The sequence below is a fragment of the Mesocricetus auratus genome, unplaced genomic scaffold (genome assembly GCF_017639785.1).
Source record: "Mesocricetus auratus isolate SY011 unplaced genomic scaffold, BCM_Maur_2.0 Super-Scaffold_100018, whole genome shotgun sequence".
Classification (NCBI taxonomy): domain Eukaryota; kingdom Metazoa; phylum Chordata; class Mammalia; order Rodentia; family Cricetidae; genus Mesocricetus; species Mesocricetus auratus.
The window spans coordinates 38,577,328-38,593,064 of record NW_024429199.1 but is presented as its reverse complement, the minus strand read 5'-3'; the positions used below and the strand labels follow the sequence as shown (position 1 = coordinate 38,593,064).

Below are 15,737 nucleotides of genomic sequence, written 5' to 3'. Positions count from 1 at the left end.
TCCTCTGCCTCAGGATTGAAGAGACATGGCGACTGTGGCAGAAGTTTCTGGATGACTACTCTCGTTTTGAAGACTGGCTGAAGATTTCAGAAAGGACAGCTGCATTCCCCAGTTCCTCTGGGGTGCTCTATACAGTTGCCAAGGAGGAGCTGAAGAAGTTTGAGGTGATTCATGATACCAAATATTCAGTTCATTCTGCTATGATACTGGCCAGCTGGTTAGCTGGCCCTCCAGGGCAGTACCACGTGTTATGTGTTGAAATAGCTGGGGAATGGCTGGGCGGCCATGGGGAGACAAAGAATGGTGAAGAATTTATCCAAAATTATCAGATAATAATAAAAGCGTTAGCTAGACGCAGTGGCAGATTTTCATAATCCCAGCACTCAGGGGGTTGAGGCAGGAGGCCTACCTATATCCTGTCTAAAGAAGGGAGAGCGGGGAGGAGACAGGAAGGGAAAAGAATCCTCCTAGAAAACAAGACTCACAGTTCTTCCCAAACCTCCCAGCATTCTTCCTATTTCAGGATTCTTCACAATCGTCTGTCTCCTCTAAGATTAAGTATGACTGTTTCCACACTACGAGAATCTCCTGTAAACGTGTTCTCTCCGTTGTTTTAGCCTAGTGGGAGTGTGTGAGGAAGAAGACCAGCGAGAGTGGGGGAAGGGAAGCAGAGCACGCTGTGGGAGGGAGGAAAAGAGAGAAAGCCCATTGAATTGGAGATGCCGAAACGCACCTCAGGTGCTAGTTCAAAGCATTACATCGCTGAATACACAGGCATGATCTTGGTCGCTGGTAACATACCGTGGGGCCCAGAAATCAACACTATCATAACTCACTTTGAATAAAGCAGCGGAGGGCGGTGCTCTTCTTGACCAAGAGGTGAAAATAGCAGTGGTTAATTACGCTTAGGAAGGAACCAGTAAATCATCCCTTGAAGGCTGCCTGCTTTCTTCATAGTCTCAGGTCTGCTCTGTAGTTCTGCGGTACCCTGAACTTAACCACTCCTGACCCTGATTTCCGTAGACACTGGTGTGGGTGAAACAAGCCGTTCCGAACACACATTAATACATTAGTGTGTGTGTGTGTGTGTGTGTGCCTGTGTACCCACCGTGTTTCTGACATGTTCTAACCAGTCCTTACTTTTGCCCTACTAGTAATTTTTCCTCAGCCTTCCTCAAGATGTTGGTAAATAGAACTGGCATTTCAGCCAAGTCCAGAAAGACTCCTTCTTTCTCTTGTGATATCAGTGAACCAAGCCTTGAACTACTGGAGGAAAAATGAAAATTTTTTCTTATTCTTGTCTGACTGACAGATCTGAATCCTAGATGGAAAGCTGTCTGTTTATAATAGTGTTCAACGATGCTATGTGGAATTTGTAAGAGTGATTATGAATAGGTCCACACCACTAAATCCAGAAAAAGAAAAAAACCTCTATCTCTATCAAAAAGCCACCATAAACTGCTGAAGAATTCAGGTCACTCGAGTGCTAGTGGGAGTGACCCTGTCCTGTGTCTTGTAGCTCTCTGCATTGTAAAGGTTAAACCCTTTCCTAATTGGCTTATACCACAAAGCAGATTATATGAGATCATTCTTGATGCTATTTTAGACTCAGATTTTATGAGAAAAGTTACTCAGCTGGCCAGCACGGAAATCTTTGTTTTTTAAAAATCACTTCTCATGATTCTAATGTTTAATTTTCTTACAGAAATGTCACAGAAACAAAATTCTGCTTAAGGGTCACCCATTCAATCTCATAAATGTTTGCAAAGGCTCTGGGTGTGCTAGGATGCTGGCCCTGAGCGCTGCACCATCATCCGAGTGGGCAGATCTATACTCTTAGTGCAGCAACAAAAGTTGAACCTGCTTAGCGCTTCCTAAATTTTCCTGACTGGATGTTAGCTCTGCCAGGATGTGTATTCTTCAGACTCTCAGAAGCAAGGCATTGGCAGGGCGGGCGTGGGATCCTGTGAGTGGTGTGAGGAAGAGCCAGGGAAAAGAGACACACATGAGCACAGTTCAATGAATTATTCCTAACATTGGGGTCAGAAGCCATGGTGCATGAGTTTGAGGCGAAACTGTCTCTCACATGGGTGGCACTGTGCTCTGCAGCAGAGACCGAACAGTGTCAGCAACCTCAGGATTTCCACCGCATGCCTCGTCCGCTGAGGGGTGTGCATCCGTGTTGTACTCCTGGATAACAACTCTGGCACCTTTTATGAAAGCCGAACGATTCAGCAGCAGACAAGTAGGACCTGCTTCAAGTTGGCTTTTTTTTTTAATGCAAAGTTACTTGTGTTTTATACTAAACTGATTTTCTTAAAAGCAGGACTAACAGCTCGCTTTACAGGTACTCCTGCCAGAGATGGTTTTAGTTCGACTCCTAATGGATACCAGGATTAAGGTGGTTTCTGCCTTTTCAGGAAATTACATATTCTACAACTGAACAGTGCCATTTTAAATATCATTTCTCAGTACGGGCACAGAAATCTTGAACACTTCAACTTGATGTGTAAATGCATGTATATATTTTTGTAGTGGGTTCTTTAAGGGGAAATTTTGTTGCCAGGTTATTATTTATTTTGTATATTTCTTTTTGTTTTTTGATACAAGGATGTAGCCCAGGGTGGTTTCCAGTTCCCTGTGTAGCCTAGGGTAACCTTGAACTTCTGATTCTTCTGCCTACCTCCCCAGACCCTAGAGTACTGAGATTACAGATCTGTGCCATCACACATAGCTTAAGTTTCTTTACTCATTTTTGAAACTACATTTTATGTGTATGCATGCATATGTATTACACGTGTAATGGTTCTATGTGTATACTCATATGCAAGTGTGTGTATACATTTTATTTATGTATTTATCTATAAATACAGTAGTACCTTATAGTTCTGTGTTTTCTTTCCGGCTCTTGGTTGATCTGCTATGTCTGTGTTGGTGCCATTTCTGTCTTCCCCGACTCTGCAGTACGAAATCCAAGAGACACGTCTCCCCAGAGTCCTTCAAGTGTCTCCCACACTGACTCACTTCTCTGTGGCCTCAGGCTTTCCAGCGGCAGGTCCATGAGAGCTTGACCCAGCTAGAGCTGATAAACAAACAGTACCGCCGCCTGGCCAGGGAGAATCGCACAGACTCCGCGTGCAGCCTCAAGCAGATGGTCCATGGAGGCAACCAGAGATGGGATGACCTACAGAAGCGTGTCACCTCCATTTTGCGAAGACTCAAGGTTCTCATTAAGCCTTGCCTGTGATTTAGAGGCTAGAGGGACAAGCCCAGACCGTCGCACACCGTAGTGGGACATGCTCTGGGGGACAGTGGGAGTTGGGATGGCCAGAGGGAATGTGGTGGAAGTGATATAAAGACAATATAGGGCGCCCCATGTTTGTGAGGAATGGGTTTCCCAGAAGGTTGGGATTGGCTGGACCATGTCAGTGTGTGACAATGGACATCTTAATGCCTAATGTCTCCCTCTTACTTCCAGCATTTTATTAGCCAGCGGGAGGAGTTTGAGACTGCCCGGGACAGCATTCTTGTCTGGCTGACAGAGATGGATCTACAGCTCACCAACATTGAGCATTTTTCCGAATGTGATGTTCAAGCTAAAATAAAGCAGCTTAAGGTCAATTATTCTGCAAATTATCAGTGTGAAGGACATTGACAAGGGAGGGGTTTGCAGATCCTATTGTGTAGAGTACAGTGGAGAGCCGTTTAAAAATTACTTCTTTGTGATTAGGAAAATTTCAGAAGACACTAAAGATAATGAAATTTGTTTGTTTTTGTTTTCGACATGGGGTTTCTCTGTGTAGTTCTGGCTGACCTGGAACTCACTTTTTAGGCCAGGCTGTCCTCTAACTCAGAGATCTGTTTGCCTCTATCTCCAGAGTGCTGGAATGAAAGGTGCGAACCACTATGCCCAGCAATGTTGGATTTTTTTTAAAAAGTGTTCTCTGATCCATCATTAACATAAACACTTTAAATATTATCTTGGCTGTCAGTGTGAGGATTTTTGTTGTTGTTGTTTAACATACCACTTATTTCCAAGTTCTACAGAGAATTCATATAGCCCCACTTTCCAGAAAAATACACTTTTCTTCTGCCTTAATTTTTAAATTATTTTCATTCATTGTATGTATGTAGCAGAGGCCAGGAGAGTCCACATGCCACAGTGTGCATGTGGAGATCAGAGACCAGTTTATGGAAGTCGGTTCTCTCCTTCCCTTCTATGGGTTCCAGGAATTAAGCTCAGGTCTGGCCTCACGTTTACCTGTTGAGCCATTTTGCTGGCCCGCAATGCAATGTTCTTATTTGGGGATTTCACTCTACACATTCTACATTTATTTTAAATATATATTGTATCATTCACTAAGTAATTCAGACACAGTGGTCAGGTAGAAACCTTCACTGAAGAGGTGTACATTGCACAAAGGGGGAGTGACAAGCTTAATATTTGCAAGACAGTTTCTGAAATTTGGTCCCCTGTATAACATGGATAAGGAGGATCACACACATGTCGCAGTAATCTGGAGAGTGAGACAGGGGGGTTGCTAAGAGTTGGAGGTCAGCCTCAACTGGGAAGTAAGTTCAAGACTAGTATGGGCTACAGAGTGAGAACCTGTTTCAAATAACAACAAACAGGTGGCACGGTGATATACTTCTGTAATCGAAGCACTAGGGACATAGAGGGATCAGCAGTTCAAGACCATCTTCAGTTAGACGACAGGTTTGAGATTAGCCTATGCTACATGAGACCCTGTCTTAAAAAAAACCCAACAGAATATATTGTTTATTTGCTTGTGCTTGGAATTGAACCCAGGATATCACACATGCTAAGTATAAGTTCAACATTTGAACACTTCAACAAGACATTTCTACTAACTGGTATTTGGAACTTTTCCTTTTAGCTTCTGGTAGGATCATGGAACACATCACTACCCTCCATTCTCTTTGGCAGTCTTTGTTGTTAGTGGACAATTTCACCTCTTCTGGGGTTTATTCTTGTCCTGAGTGAACTTGAAACTTGTCCTCATCTTTGAAATCATATAGAATGAGTGCAAATAATCTTTCCCAGATCCTTTACTTTTCTTATCAGTATAACTTTATGTTGATTCTTATGCTCTAAAACAACAGAACCTTAGTCATGTATGACATCTGATGTACATTTATGTGGAATAAATGAAAATGTTCATATCACACCATCATTTTTGTTTAGGAGTCACCAGCACTATTGACACCATGATGGCTGTCAATATTTCTCTGCTATTCTCTACCCACACTGTCTGTGGTGATTATTATTTTTTTATTGCCAAAGGCTTTTTCCTAATGTTTCCACTTCTGACTTCCATTCTGCATCAACATTATATTTTATTTTAGAAAACAATGTCTCCATCTTTGGCTTGTCCTTGTATATGGCAAGTCAGGTATCCCCTGTATGGTCTTTCTGACACTGTGAGAAACATGTACTTTACGATGACATTATTTCGAGCTGTGTAAAATTCACATTGCATTTGTACCCTTAGGCCTTCCAGCAGGAGATCTCACTGAACCACAATAAGATCGAGCAGATCATTGCCCAGGGGGAGCAGCTGATAGAGAAGAGTGAGCCTCTGGACGCAGCTGTCATCGAGGAGGAGCTGGACGAACTCCGACGCTACTGCCAGGAGGTCTTTGGACGTGTGGAAAGATACCACAAGAAACTGATCCGCCTGCCTGTATGCAGCACTCGGTTCTCCTCATTAAATCTAGAGAGGAGTAGTTGTGTGGGATTAGGTAGCATAACACAGTCATGAGTCCAGCATTTGAAAGCAGAAAATCAGTGTTTGTTTCAAGCTGGGACAAGTTGTGTTTCCTCACCTCAGTTTCCCCAACTTTAACATGGGCTTATTCACAGTTACTTCCCTTGTGGGGAGAACTGTTTTGTTCATTCAGTGAGTGGCTGTATTTTTATAAAGACGTGGGCAGACTGTGTGCCATGCCTCTTCTATGGGAGATGAAATAGCTTTGAGAAAAAACAACGAGGAGAAGAAGTAAGAGATGTGAGCAATTGCTCAGCTCATGAGATTATTTTTGGATAAGTCTTTTCCCTCCATGTGTTTTCTCCTTGCCCCCACAATCTCATCTCATTTGTAGAGGATTTGTTAGCCAAACATTTGAAATTTCCTGTGATAAAAACACATTGTATGACTAGCACATGGAACCAGAAGGATGATGTACCATTACGTGCCAGTGGAGTTGGAGGCATGCTACTTGATCCTTTGTTTGTATTACTTTTTATTTAATATTATTTAATTTCCTATAATGATTCCTTGGAAGGGATTTTAATATAGTCCCACCCTGCCAATGATACAGATGAGGCTGAAATAGATGAACCTATAAGGTATTTTGAAAGTGTCTTAGTTAGGCTTTCTATTGCTGTGAAGAGAGACCATAACCTCGACCACACTTATAAAGAAAGAACATTGAATTGGGGTGGTTTACATTTTCAGAGGTTTAGTCGGTTATCAGCATGGCATGGCACAATGACATGCAGGCAGAAATGGTTCTGGAGAAATAGCTGAGAGTCCTACATCTTGACTGGCAGGCAACAGGAAGTGGTCTGCCTCACTGGGTATAGCTTGAGCATAGAAGACCTCAAAGTCCACCCCACCAGTTGCATGTGTCTTCCAACAAGGCCCTACCTAACTCCAACAAAGCCACACCTATTCCAAAAAGATCACACCTCCCATTAGTGACACTTCTATTGGGGGCCATTTTCTTTCAAACCACCACATAAAGTAATCAGATAGTTTTTCCATATTTTATATTGATAAAGTTAAGTTCATTCTGGTGAGCAGGATGTGTTGGCATTTTCTGAAGGTCACACCTCTTTGGAGTAAGAGGATTCTCCTATTCCTGCAGTAACAGAGTTGGTGTGACTTCCCTTTTAGCTACCGGATGATGACCATGACCTCTCAGATCGAGAGCTAGATCTCGAAGACTCCACGGCTCTTTCAGACCTACGCTGGCAGGACCCCTCTGCAGATGGCATGCCCTCCCCACAGCCTTCCTCCAACCCCTCCCTCTCCCTCCCTCAGCCCCTCCGGAGTGAGCGGTCAGGGAGAGACACTCCAGCCAGCGTGGACTCCATCCCCCTGGAATGGGACCATGATTATGATCTCAGTCGGGACCTGGAGTCAACATCACGCACTCTGCCCTCAGAAGATGAAGAGGGTGAGGAAGACAAGGAGTTCTACCTCAGGGGAGCTGTTGGCTTGTCAGGTAGGAGAGAAAGCTTCCTGTTGAAAATCTATGTGAGGGATGCACTAGTTACTTGGACTAAGCTTCCCTGAAGATGTGCTGTGTACATGCTGTGTGTACACACGGTCACACAGAGACATCATGGGAGGGATGATGATGAGTCTGTGAGGTAAGCATAGCGGTGCTGAGGAAGGAGGAGACCAAGGAGCCCCTGCCAGGTTTGCAATCAGCCTTGGTGCCTTGGGTCACTGAAGTTTGTCAAGAATGATCAGATGGCGTTGGAAGGCATAGAGTGGGCACAGTGGAAACTGAAAAAGTGAACCAGTGTCTGGCATGAAGTGACCAGTTCTGTATGGAGTGGAATTTGGCCCTCATCCTGAAGGCTATAGGGATCCACTGCAGGATGAAAGTAGAGGTGACTGGCTGTGTGTTTTCATAGTTTATTTGTATGTAGGTTCCCTGGGTAGAACACAGATTGGAAATGAGAGAGTTTAGATGTCATTGATGAGCAGTGGTGATGTTCTGTGAGCCCGGATTAAAGAAACAGCCCCAGGAAGGGGTGATGAATCATGAGAAATGAGTCTTCCCCTTACCAGCTAAGTGAAGAGAGAGGGAGGAAACTCTGGCTTGGGCATCTAAGTGGAAGATGAAAGTGGCCCTGGGCTCTGTGGAAAATGAGAAAGAGAAAGCATGGTGTGACTGGGAGAGGGAGGTAAGTTGTGAACTAGTGCAGGTATAGACATCAGTTGTTTTCATCTCTGTCTTGAGGTGTTTGTAGGATTTCCAGACCCTGCCGTTTAGAAATAGATGCACGGGTCTAGATCTATGTTTAAAGACACATATTCAGTAGGACTTCTCCTACATGTAACTAGGAATTCTCTTAGTGCATGGGAGGAATTGTGCAAATAGAGCATCTAGAGAGAAGCAGGGAGAACAGAAAAACCTAAGAGGACCTTACAGAAGGTAAACAAAAGCAATACATAATCAGAGAATAGTGTCGTCCATGCCATGTACCATGTGGCCCTCAGCCAATGTGACTAGAAAGCACTTATCTGTGACTGCTGTAATCAAGGTTGACTATTGATAGAAAATGCCCTTGTAGGCATGGACCAAATTTCAAGACTTAGTACAAAAAATGAACTCAAACTATTAGTGGTGTTCATATTTATTAAATACCATATTTTAGCATTAAACCCATCCACCTGCTTATTACTATTCCAATGTGGCTACCAAGCCCTTACATTTTCATATATGGCTCACATACAGATATAGGAAGTAGTGCTCATCTAAAAGCTGTCTCTGGGGGAAATTCCTGTTCTAATCCAGGCACAGTGTCACGCATCTGTAACTCTATCATTCAAGAAATGGAGACAAGAGGATCAAGAGGTCAGAATACTCTTCTGCAGCTGCATTAGTTACTCTTTTGTGGCTGTGATGAAACACCATGACCAAAAGCAACTCAAGGAAAAAGTTTATTTTGGCTTATGTTTCCAGAGGGATCAGGATCCGTCATGGCAGAGAAGGCGTGGCATGGGAGCAAGACCCTGGTTGGTTACATTGTCATCCACACACCGGAAGCAGAGCCTGAGAACAGGAAGTGGGATGAGGCTGTAAACTCATCAAAGCCCACCCCCAGTGATGTACTTCCTCTAACAAGGCTCCACCTCCTAACAGTTCCACAGCTTTCCCCCTGGAGCAACACAAACCCAGCGTTCAGATACATGAGTCTATGGGGCATTTCTCATTCAAGCTACCACAGCTGCGCAGTAAGCTGGGGACTTGAAGGGCTGTGCCTTCTGAGACCTTCAGAAGCAAACATGCCAACAAAGGGAATCCCTCTTCTGCCACTTAGTGTCTTTCTAGGTTTGCATGAGGAACCACATTCCTCTACAGACTTGTTTTCTCATTTATGAAATGGAAATGACACTACCAGGCACTATCAGGGTTCCTGTGAGGACAAAAGCGCTTTAAACCATGGCTGGCTTAGAGAACACTCAGTCGATGTGAATTCTTAGCAGGATTCACTACCGGGAGCCTTTGGCGGGAGCATATGCACTGTCCCCTCCATGCCAGCACCTGTCAAGAAGGACTCTTTTTCTTCCCCCTTAGGCAAACTACTTTCCTGCCACCAAGGAGTCAAGGTGTCCCTCACATAGCTGTCAACTTAGACTGTGCTCTTTTTACAGATGTAGTGATCCCCGAGAACCCCGAGGCCTATGTAAAACTCACAGAAAATGCAATCAGAAATACTTCTGGTAGGCACAAAGAATGGGAGAGAGCCACCCACGCTGCCTTCCAACAATCCCCCTCTCTCAGCACAGCTTCCCTGCCTCTCACAGCTTTGGGACTCAAGCATGCCAAGGCACAGCCTTTCTTTCTCCCTTCCTCCTGCATTAGGAGGTTGATCAACACTGAGAATATGATCTCCATAACCCTGTCATGGAATAGCTTCTCAGCTTATCAAGTGCTAATCGGTGTCATTACAGAGAGAGAACGCAGTGCCCAGTGACAGCTGACAATATAAGAGGCTAAAAGTCTTGCCAAGCCTCTGCGCTCTTGTCTCCTCCTCTGTGGAAGTGGTCGCTAGCCTTGAAGCGCGGTGACCTGCCATTGGCTGGGCAAGTGCCACTGGGCACACCCTCCACCACAGCCTCTTGTGAGGGTATGATCAGGTTTCAACTGATGAACCATCTCTTTCTCATTTAAAAAGTACTGCCTCCTCAAATGAGAAATGTCTGCCATAATATTGCCGTTTAATAGAACTGTTTTTGAAGGCAGGGGAGTTGGAAAGAGAGACCAGTTTGGCTCAAGGTAGCACCAGACCTTGTCCATACTTAAGCACACTGGAGGTCTGGGTCAGTGTTCGGGGCATGTGTCAGACCATCACTATGAGACCATCAAACTGAGTAATAGGCTGGTTTAGAGCAGTCTGAAGTTTTGAAGACCAACACAAGGACAGAAACCAAGCTAGCTTCACAGGGACTTTCTCAGTGATTTCCAGATAGAGGCCTCTCCTAAGTAGATTTAGGAATACATTTTATGAAGCTTAACTTTAATTCGTTGTTTGCACCCAGTCCTAGTGTTCCTCGGGTGACCAATGTCCTTGTTCAGCAATAAATGGATGGAATGTGCGTGCAGATACGTACCAGCAAACACATGCACACAGGCACACTATAAGTTCAAAGCTCGTAAGATATGAGCCAGGACCTAGGTAGTGTGTGCGGAAGAGCATGCCCAAGGAAGAGACAGAATCTTAGCTTGTTCCTGGTGTAGTTTCAGATGTCCTATAAAAAGCAAAGTGCTCCTCTCCCCATGTCTATTCTGAGCTAGCCTTTTCTTGGTTAACTTGAATCAAATGATGCAGCCAGGGATTTCAGTCACCCTGGTATCTCTGAAGTGCACAAAGAGAAATCTGAGGGTGACTCCTTCCCTGCTGGCTAAGTGAGCATGAGACACACCTGTCTTCTGGTGCTTGGGACATGGCTGATACCTCTTCAGGTCACTGGAAGGCCTTCCTCTGTGTCTAACACTCAGATTGCCATGGGACTGACTGGAGGAGGGAGCGGACACTCAAGGCTGTTTGGGATTCACTGCATAGCTCTCTGCTGAGCCCAGACTTCTGTCTCCTTAGGAAGCACACTCACTGGCTTGACCCTTACATGTCTAACCCTCTGTCAGGGCAGCACTAAATCTGCTTTATGACTGTCCCAGCACACAATCTTTCTGCTTCGCCACAGCCTAAATGCTTTCTGGAGCCCTCAATTGACAATTTTGAAATAAGCCAAACATCGAGATCCATTAAAGGCTCTTATGGTTGACCCTACAGGGGATTCCATCTCATTGGAGTCACAGATGAGGCAGCTGGACAAATCCCTGGATGACAGCCACTTCCAGATTCAACAAACTGCAACTATTCTCAGAAGCAAAACTCCCACAGGGCCAGACCTGGACACCAGCTACAAGGGCTATGTGAGTATTCCGGCCAGTATCCTCCTGACCTGGACCTGGGCTATAACTGACCAAAAACAGCCCATCTGTCTGCAGCATGAGGGCTCTGTGAGGTCTTAGGCACAGAGGTACCCTTGAGCTCATAGACACAGATGAGGGAAACAAAACCCTCATCTGTTTAAAATTACCTTTTGAAAGAAACTTATCTATTTGTAGACCTTGGAGTCCATTGTCATGACCAGCTTTTCACTGAGCATCTACTAGGATCCATTTAGCTGAAGACAACAAAATCCTATCACTCCCAAATATCAGGGGGTGCCAGTTCAAATTCAGTTAATAAATTTTGGATCAATTTGGATTACTAACATGAGATTTTTGTTGGTGGTGGTCTTTAGTTCATTTAATGACCTTGGGAGTATTTGTAGTCTTCTCCTTTTGATTTGAGGGGTTTTTGCAACCCTGGGAACTGCACCTTGCATACACTAAGCTGATGCTGTGCCTCTGAGCTACGTCCCAGCCCCACCTCCTGCATTGTGGATGCTGACTAGGGCAAACCGCAGGAGAAGGGAGCAAGGGATTCCTTTTCTTACCAGCTCTGTGTCTTCAGTTGCTGGTGCATCCGTAAAAATCTATTCATTCTAATCACTGACCAAGGAATATTTTTGTCATTGACATAGCCTATACATACTTAACACAGAACATTTTAAAGTGACTCTCTCCCCTAGCTCTTTGTCAAAAGGAATGGAAAGTTAATTCCTAGTGGTCTCACCACATCTCACATGCTCTACATCTTGGAATGAGGGAGAGAGCTGTTCTAGCCACATATGCTCTTACCCCCCTTCCCTCAGTCAACTTCTCCATCATGCAACCTCTTCTTAAAGCACAGTACACACACAGGCTGGAGACACGGCTCAGTGGTAGAGTGTCTGCCTAGCGTGCTAGAGGACCTGGGTTCAGTCTCCAGCACTGTAGAAGATAAAAATCAAGTGTAGCATAGCTTTATGATGACCGTGTTAACATCACCAAGATGACACTTAACCTCAACCAAGAGTAACAGAAAGTAACTCAAAGACACTGTGATTGTGAGAAACATTGAGAGGTAAGATTGCTCTCCACTGACAAGAATGTGTTGAAGTTTCTGTTCCGTTTCATTTTACCCTGTGCTGCTTTGTCTCCCTTTATTTTGAGGCAGGCTCTTGTCATATAGCCAGGCTGCTTTCCAAATGCCTGATCTGTCTCTCTCTGTCCACCGAGAGCTGGGATCACCTTCATGTGCCACCATACCTAGCTATAACTTGTTCTTTCAATATTGGAATGCTGTATGTATGCTACCAATGGATCTTGGAGTTTTTCTTTGAGGTTTGAATTTAGTCCCTTGATGACTATTAAACATGACTGTAAATTCCCTCACAAAACAGCTGGTTTTCATATTGCTCTAAACTCTTAAATATTCCAGTTATTTAATGTACAAGTTGTTCCCGTGAGATTTGTGGTACTATTAGCATTTCTACATTTAGGCTTGTGAGAGGGAAGGAAGAGACAACTTGCCAAAAATCAGATACTGCCTGGCCAGCTGAGGACTCTGGGCTTTAAGTTCCAGATCAGTTTTATCTGTTTAGATTCATATAAAACAGTGATTCTCAACCTCTCCAATGTTGCGACCCTTTAGTACGGTTCCTCAAGCTGTGATGACCCCAACCATGAAATTATTTCCATTGCTACTACAAAACTGTAATTCTGCTACTGTCATGAATCATAATGTGATTTCTGATGGTCTTAGTTGACCCTTGTGAAAGGGTCATTCAATCCCCTAAGGGGTCTCGACTATATGTTGAGAGCCACAGATGTAGAAGTTCCGAAGGTTTCACATGTCTAGCATGCATGCCAAGTGTGTCTTTAAGGGGTGTGTGTGTGTGTGTGTGTGTGTGTGTGTGTGTGACCTGCTGACATGGCACAGTTTTGAACTCTATTTATTTTTACTGGAGAGACACTGGGAAGTGAAACACAGCCGCTGCCCTGATGAAGGACTACAAAGATGCTTTCCTCAAAGCACTTTGGGGACTGTGGTGACAGGGTCGGTTTTGTGTGTGTCTAAACAGATGAAACTGCTGGGTGAATGCAGTGGCAGCATAGACTCCGTGAGGAGACTGGAGCACAAGTTGACAGAGGAAGAGACCTTTCCCGGCTTCGTTAACCTCAACAGCACCGAGACTCAGCCGGCCGGTGAGTGCGCTGTCCCTGGTTCCAGAGCGTGATACACAAGGTCCCAAATCACTGTGTCATACCAAGTCCCACTGAGCTGCTTGGCCTCCCTCTCTACCATTTTATCCCACAACAGATGAGGGAAACAGAGAGTGCCATGGTATATCTAATGCTTGTTTATTCGAATGTACGATGTCACTTTCTTGTCCCTCTTCACTATTTTATCCCATGGCAGATGAGGGCAATAGAGTTTCATAGTGTGTCTACTGCCCAATTTATTTGAATGCTCTGTCTGGTCTACATTGTCAGTGTCTTGTATGTGTTTTCAGAGTACTCTGCAGGAAGAAGTCACGGATGGATTGATCTCCTCTCACTCTTACTCCTTCGTAAAGCTCGTTGCAGTGTTAAATTCCATGTAGCAAATACGCTTTACACCATTGTCATTAGAGAAACAGATGGGAAATCAGGGCCACTGCACTCATTTAGCTGTGATTAAGGCTGTCCTTTCCATTGCCCTTTAAAGTTAGCTACCAGGTATCTCTAAAGTATTGGCTAAGCCTCACCGGTGTAGAACTCCTCCTCACTGCTCTGTGTCTGCCCTGCTAGGCGTGATTGACCGATGGGAGCTCCTCCAGGCCCAGGCACTGAGCAAGGAGTTGAGGACAAAGCAGAACCTTCAGAAGTGGCAGCAATTCAATTCAGACCTCAATAACATCTGGGCCTGGCTAGGTGAGACCGAGGAGGAACTGGACCGGCTGCAGCACCTGGCACTCAGCACCGACATCCACACCATTGAGTGTCACATCAAAAAGCTCAAGGTACCTGTCCTTGCCTTCCTTTCATCAGCCAGAAAGCCATGGTCATGTGTAACAGCTAACAGGCGTGTGTGCGTGCGTGTGTGTGTGTGCATGTGTGTGTGTGTGTGTGTGTATGTGTGTGTGTGTGTGTAAGCATGTCTGTGTAGGCACTGTAAAGACCAGATGACAATCTCACTTCTGTATTCAACTTTGGTTGTTGAGGCTTTCTGTTTCTTTCTTTTTTTTTTTGAGGCAAGGTCTCTCATTGGCTAGAATGTACCAAATGGCTGTGTTGGCTAGTCAATGAGCTGCAGCAATCTTCCTGACTCTACTTCCCCATCACAAGGATTATAAGCACACCCCACCATGACCTGTGTGTGTGTGTCCATGTGCGCGCGCACACGTGTCTGTGTGTGTGCGTATGTCTGTGTGTCTGTGTGTGTGTGTATGTCTGTGTGTCTGTGTGTGTGCATGTGTGCATGGATGTGTTATAGGGATCAAACTTAGATCCTCCTACTTGCAAAGTTAACCATTCATCTACTGACTGTGCCATCTCCCAGCCCATCTTTGGTAACCTGTCTCTAATTCTTCACTTCCTCAGTGTTAGTATTTAGGCATCTGTATTGGCCTGCCTTTGGAGTTCTAACAGGACACACCCTCAGCTTTTGCTGCTAAGAACACCACCTGTGCACATTCATTATGTTCCCTTTTAAAAGGGACCTGCCTACCTCCCATCCTCCCCTCTCCTCTCTCTCCCTCCCTCCTCCCCTTTCCCACTCCCTCCCTCTGCTTCTCCCCTTCCCTCTCCCCCATCATCCCCCTCCCTCCCTCCCTCCCTCTCTGTCTCTGTCTCTGTCTCTGTCTCTGTCTCTGTCTCTCTCTGTCTCTGTCTGTCTCTCTCTCTCTCTCTCTCTCTCTCTCTCTCTCTCTCTCTCTCTCTCTCTCTCTCTCTCTCCTGCTTCTCTTTACTCCCTCCTGCTGCTCTAGTCCCTGGAGGCTCATCTCCCTCCTCCCCTTTGCCTTTTCCCAGTCCTTTCCCCATTAAAAAAAAACCCTCTACTTGAACTCTGTCACATGGTGTCTTTCTCTCTCCAGCCACTTTTTTTTGTCATTTTTTATTTTAATTTTAAATAGCTTGTTTTACATATCAATCCCAGTTCCCTCTCCCTACCCTCCTCCCACACTCCCCTTCCCCCCACCCTTCCACCCTATTGCCAAATCCTTCCACATAGGGGATATTTAGAGTCTGTCATTTTACTCCGGGTAGGGTCCAGGCACTCCCCTAAGAGTCCAGGCTGAGAGAGCATCCCTCTTTGTGCTATAGGCACACGAAGACTGTTTGTATTCCAGGGATAGACACTGATCCACAGCTCAGGGCCCCATAGGTTGCCCAGGCCTCCTCGCTGACACTCACATTTGGGGGGTCCAGATCAGTCCCATGCTGGCCTCCCCACTGCTGCTCTGGGGTCCAAGAGCTCTCCCCTGTTCAGATCAGCTGTCTCTGCTGGTTTTGCCAGCCCATTCTTTGCCAATTTGCTCATCACTCCTCTCTCTCTGTCA

The 15,737-nt window shown here is 45.1% G+C and overlaps 1 protein-coding gene across 20 annotated transcripts in view; it reads left to right on the top strand.

Moving 5' to 3' along the window:
• The window catches only part of Syne1 (spectrin repeat containing nuclear envelope protein 1), a 454,318-nt gene that overhangs the window by 419,947 nt on the left and 18,634 nt on the right, over window positions 1-15,737 (top strand). For 15 of the 20 annotated variants that reach the window (XM_040728319.1, XM_040728318.1, XM_040728317.1 and 12 more), the window contains 9 exons: window positions 14-164; window positions 3,041-3,223; window positions 3,479-3,616; window positions 5,514-5,705; window positions 6,921-7,251; window positions 9,417-9,485; window positions 11,057-11,199; window positions 13,278-13,401; window positions 13,987-14,198. In XM_040728319.1, coding sequence (XP_040584253.1) covers window positions 14-164; window positions 3,041-3,223; window positions 3,479-3,616; window positions 5,514-5,705; window positions 6,921-7,251; window positions 9,417-9,485; window positions 11,057-11,199; window positions 13,278-13,401; window positions 13,987-14,198 — 1,543 coding nt within the window. The remainder of the gene's footprint in view (window positions 1-13; window positions 165-3,040; window positions 3,224-3,478; window positions 3,617-5,513; window positions 5,706-6,920; window positions 7,252-9,416; window positions 9,486-11,056; window positions 11,200-13,277; window positions 13,402-13,986; window positions 14,199-15,737) is intronic. The other 5 variants (XM_040728331.1, XM_040728322.1, XM_040728321.1 and 2 more) reach the window with 2 other exon arrangements.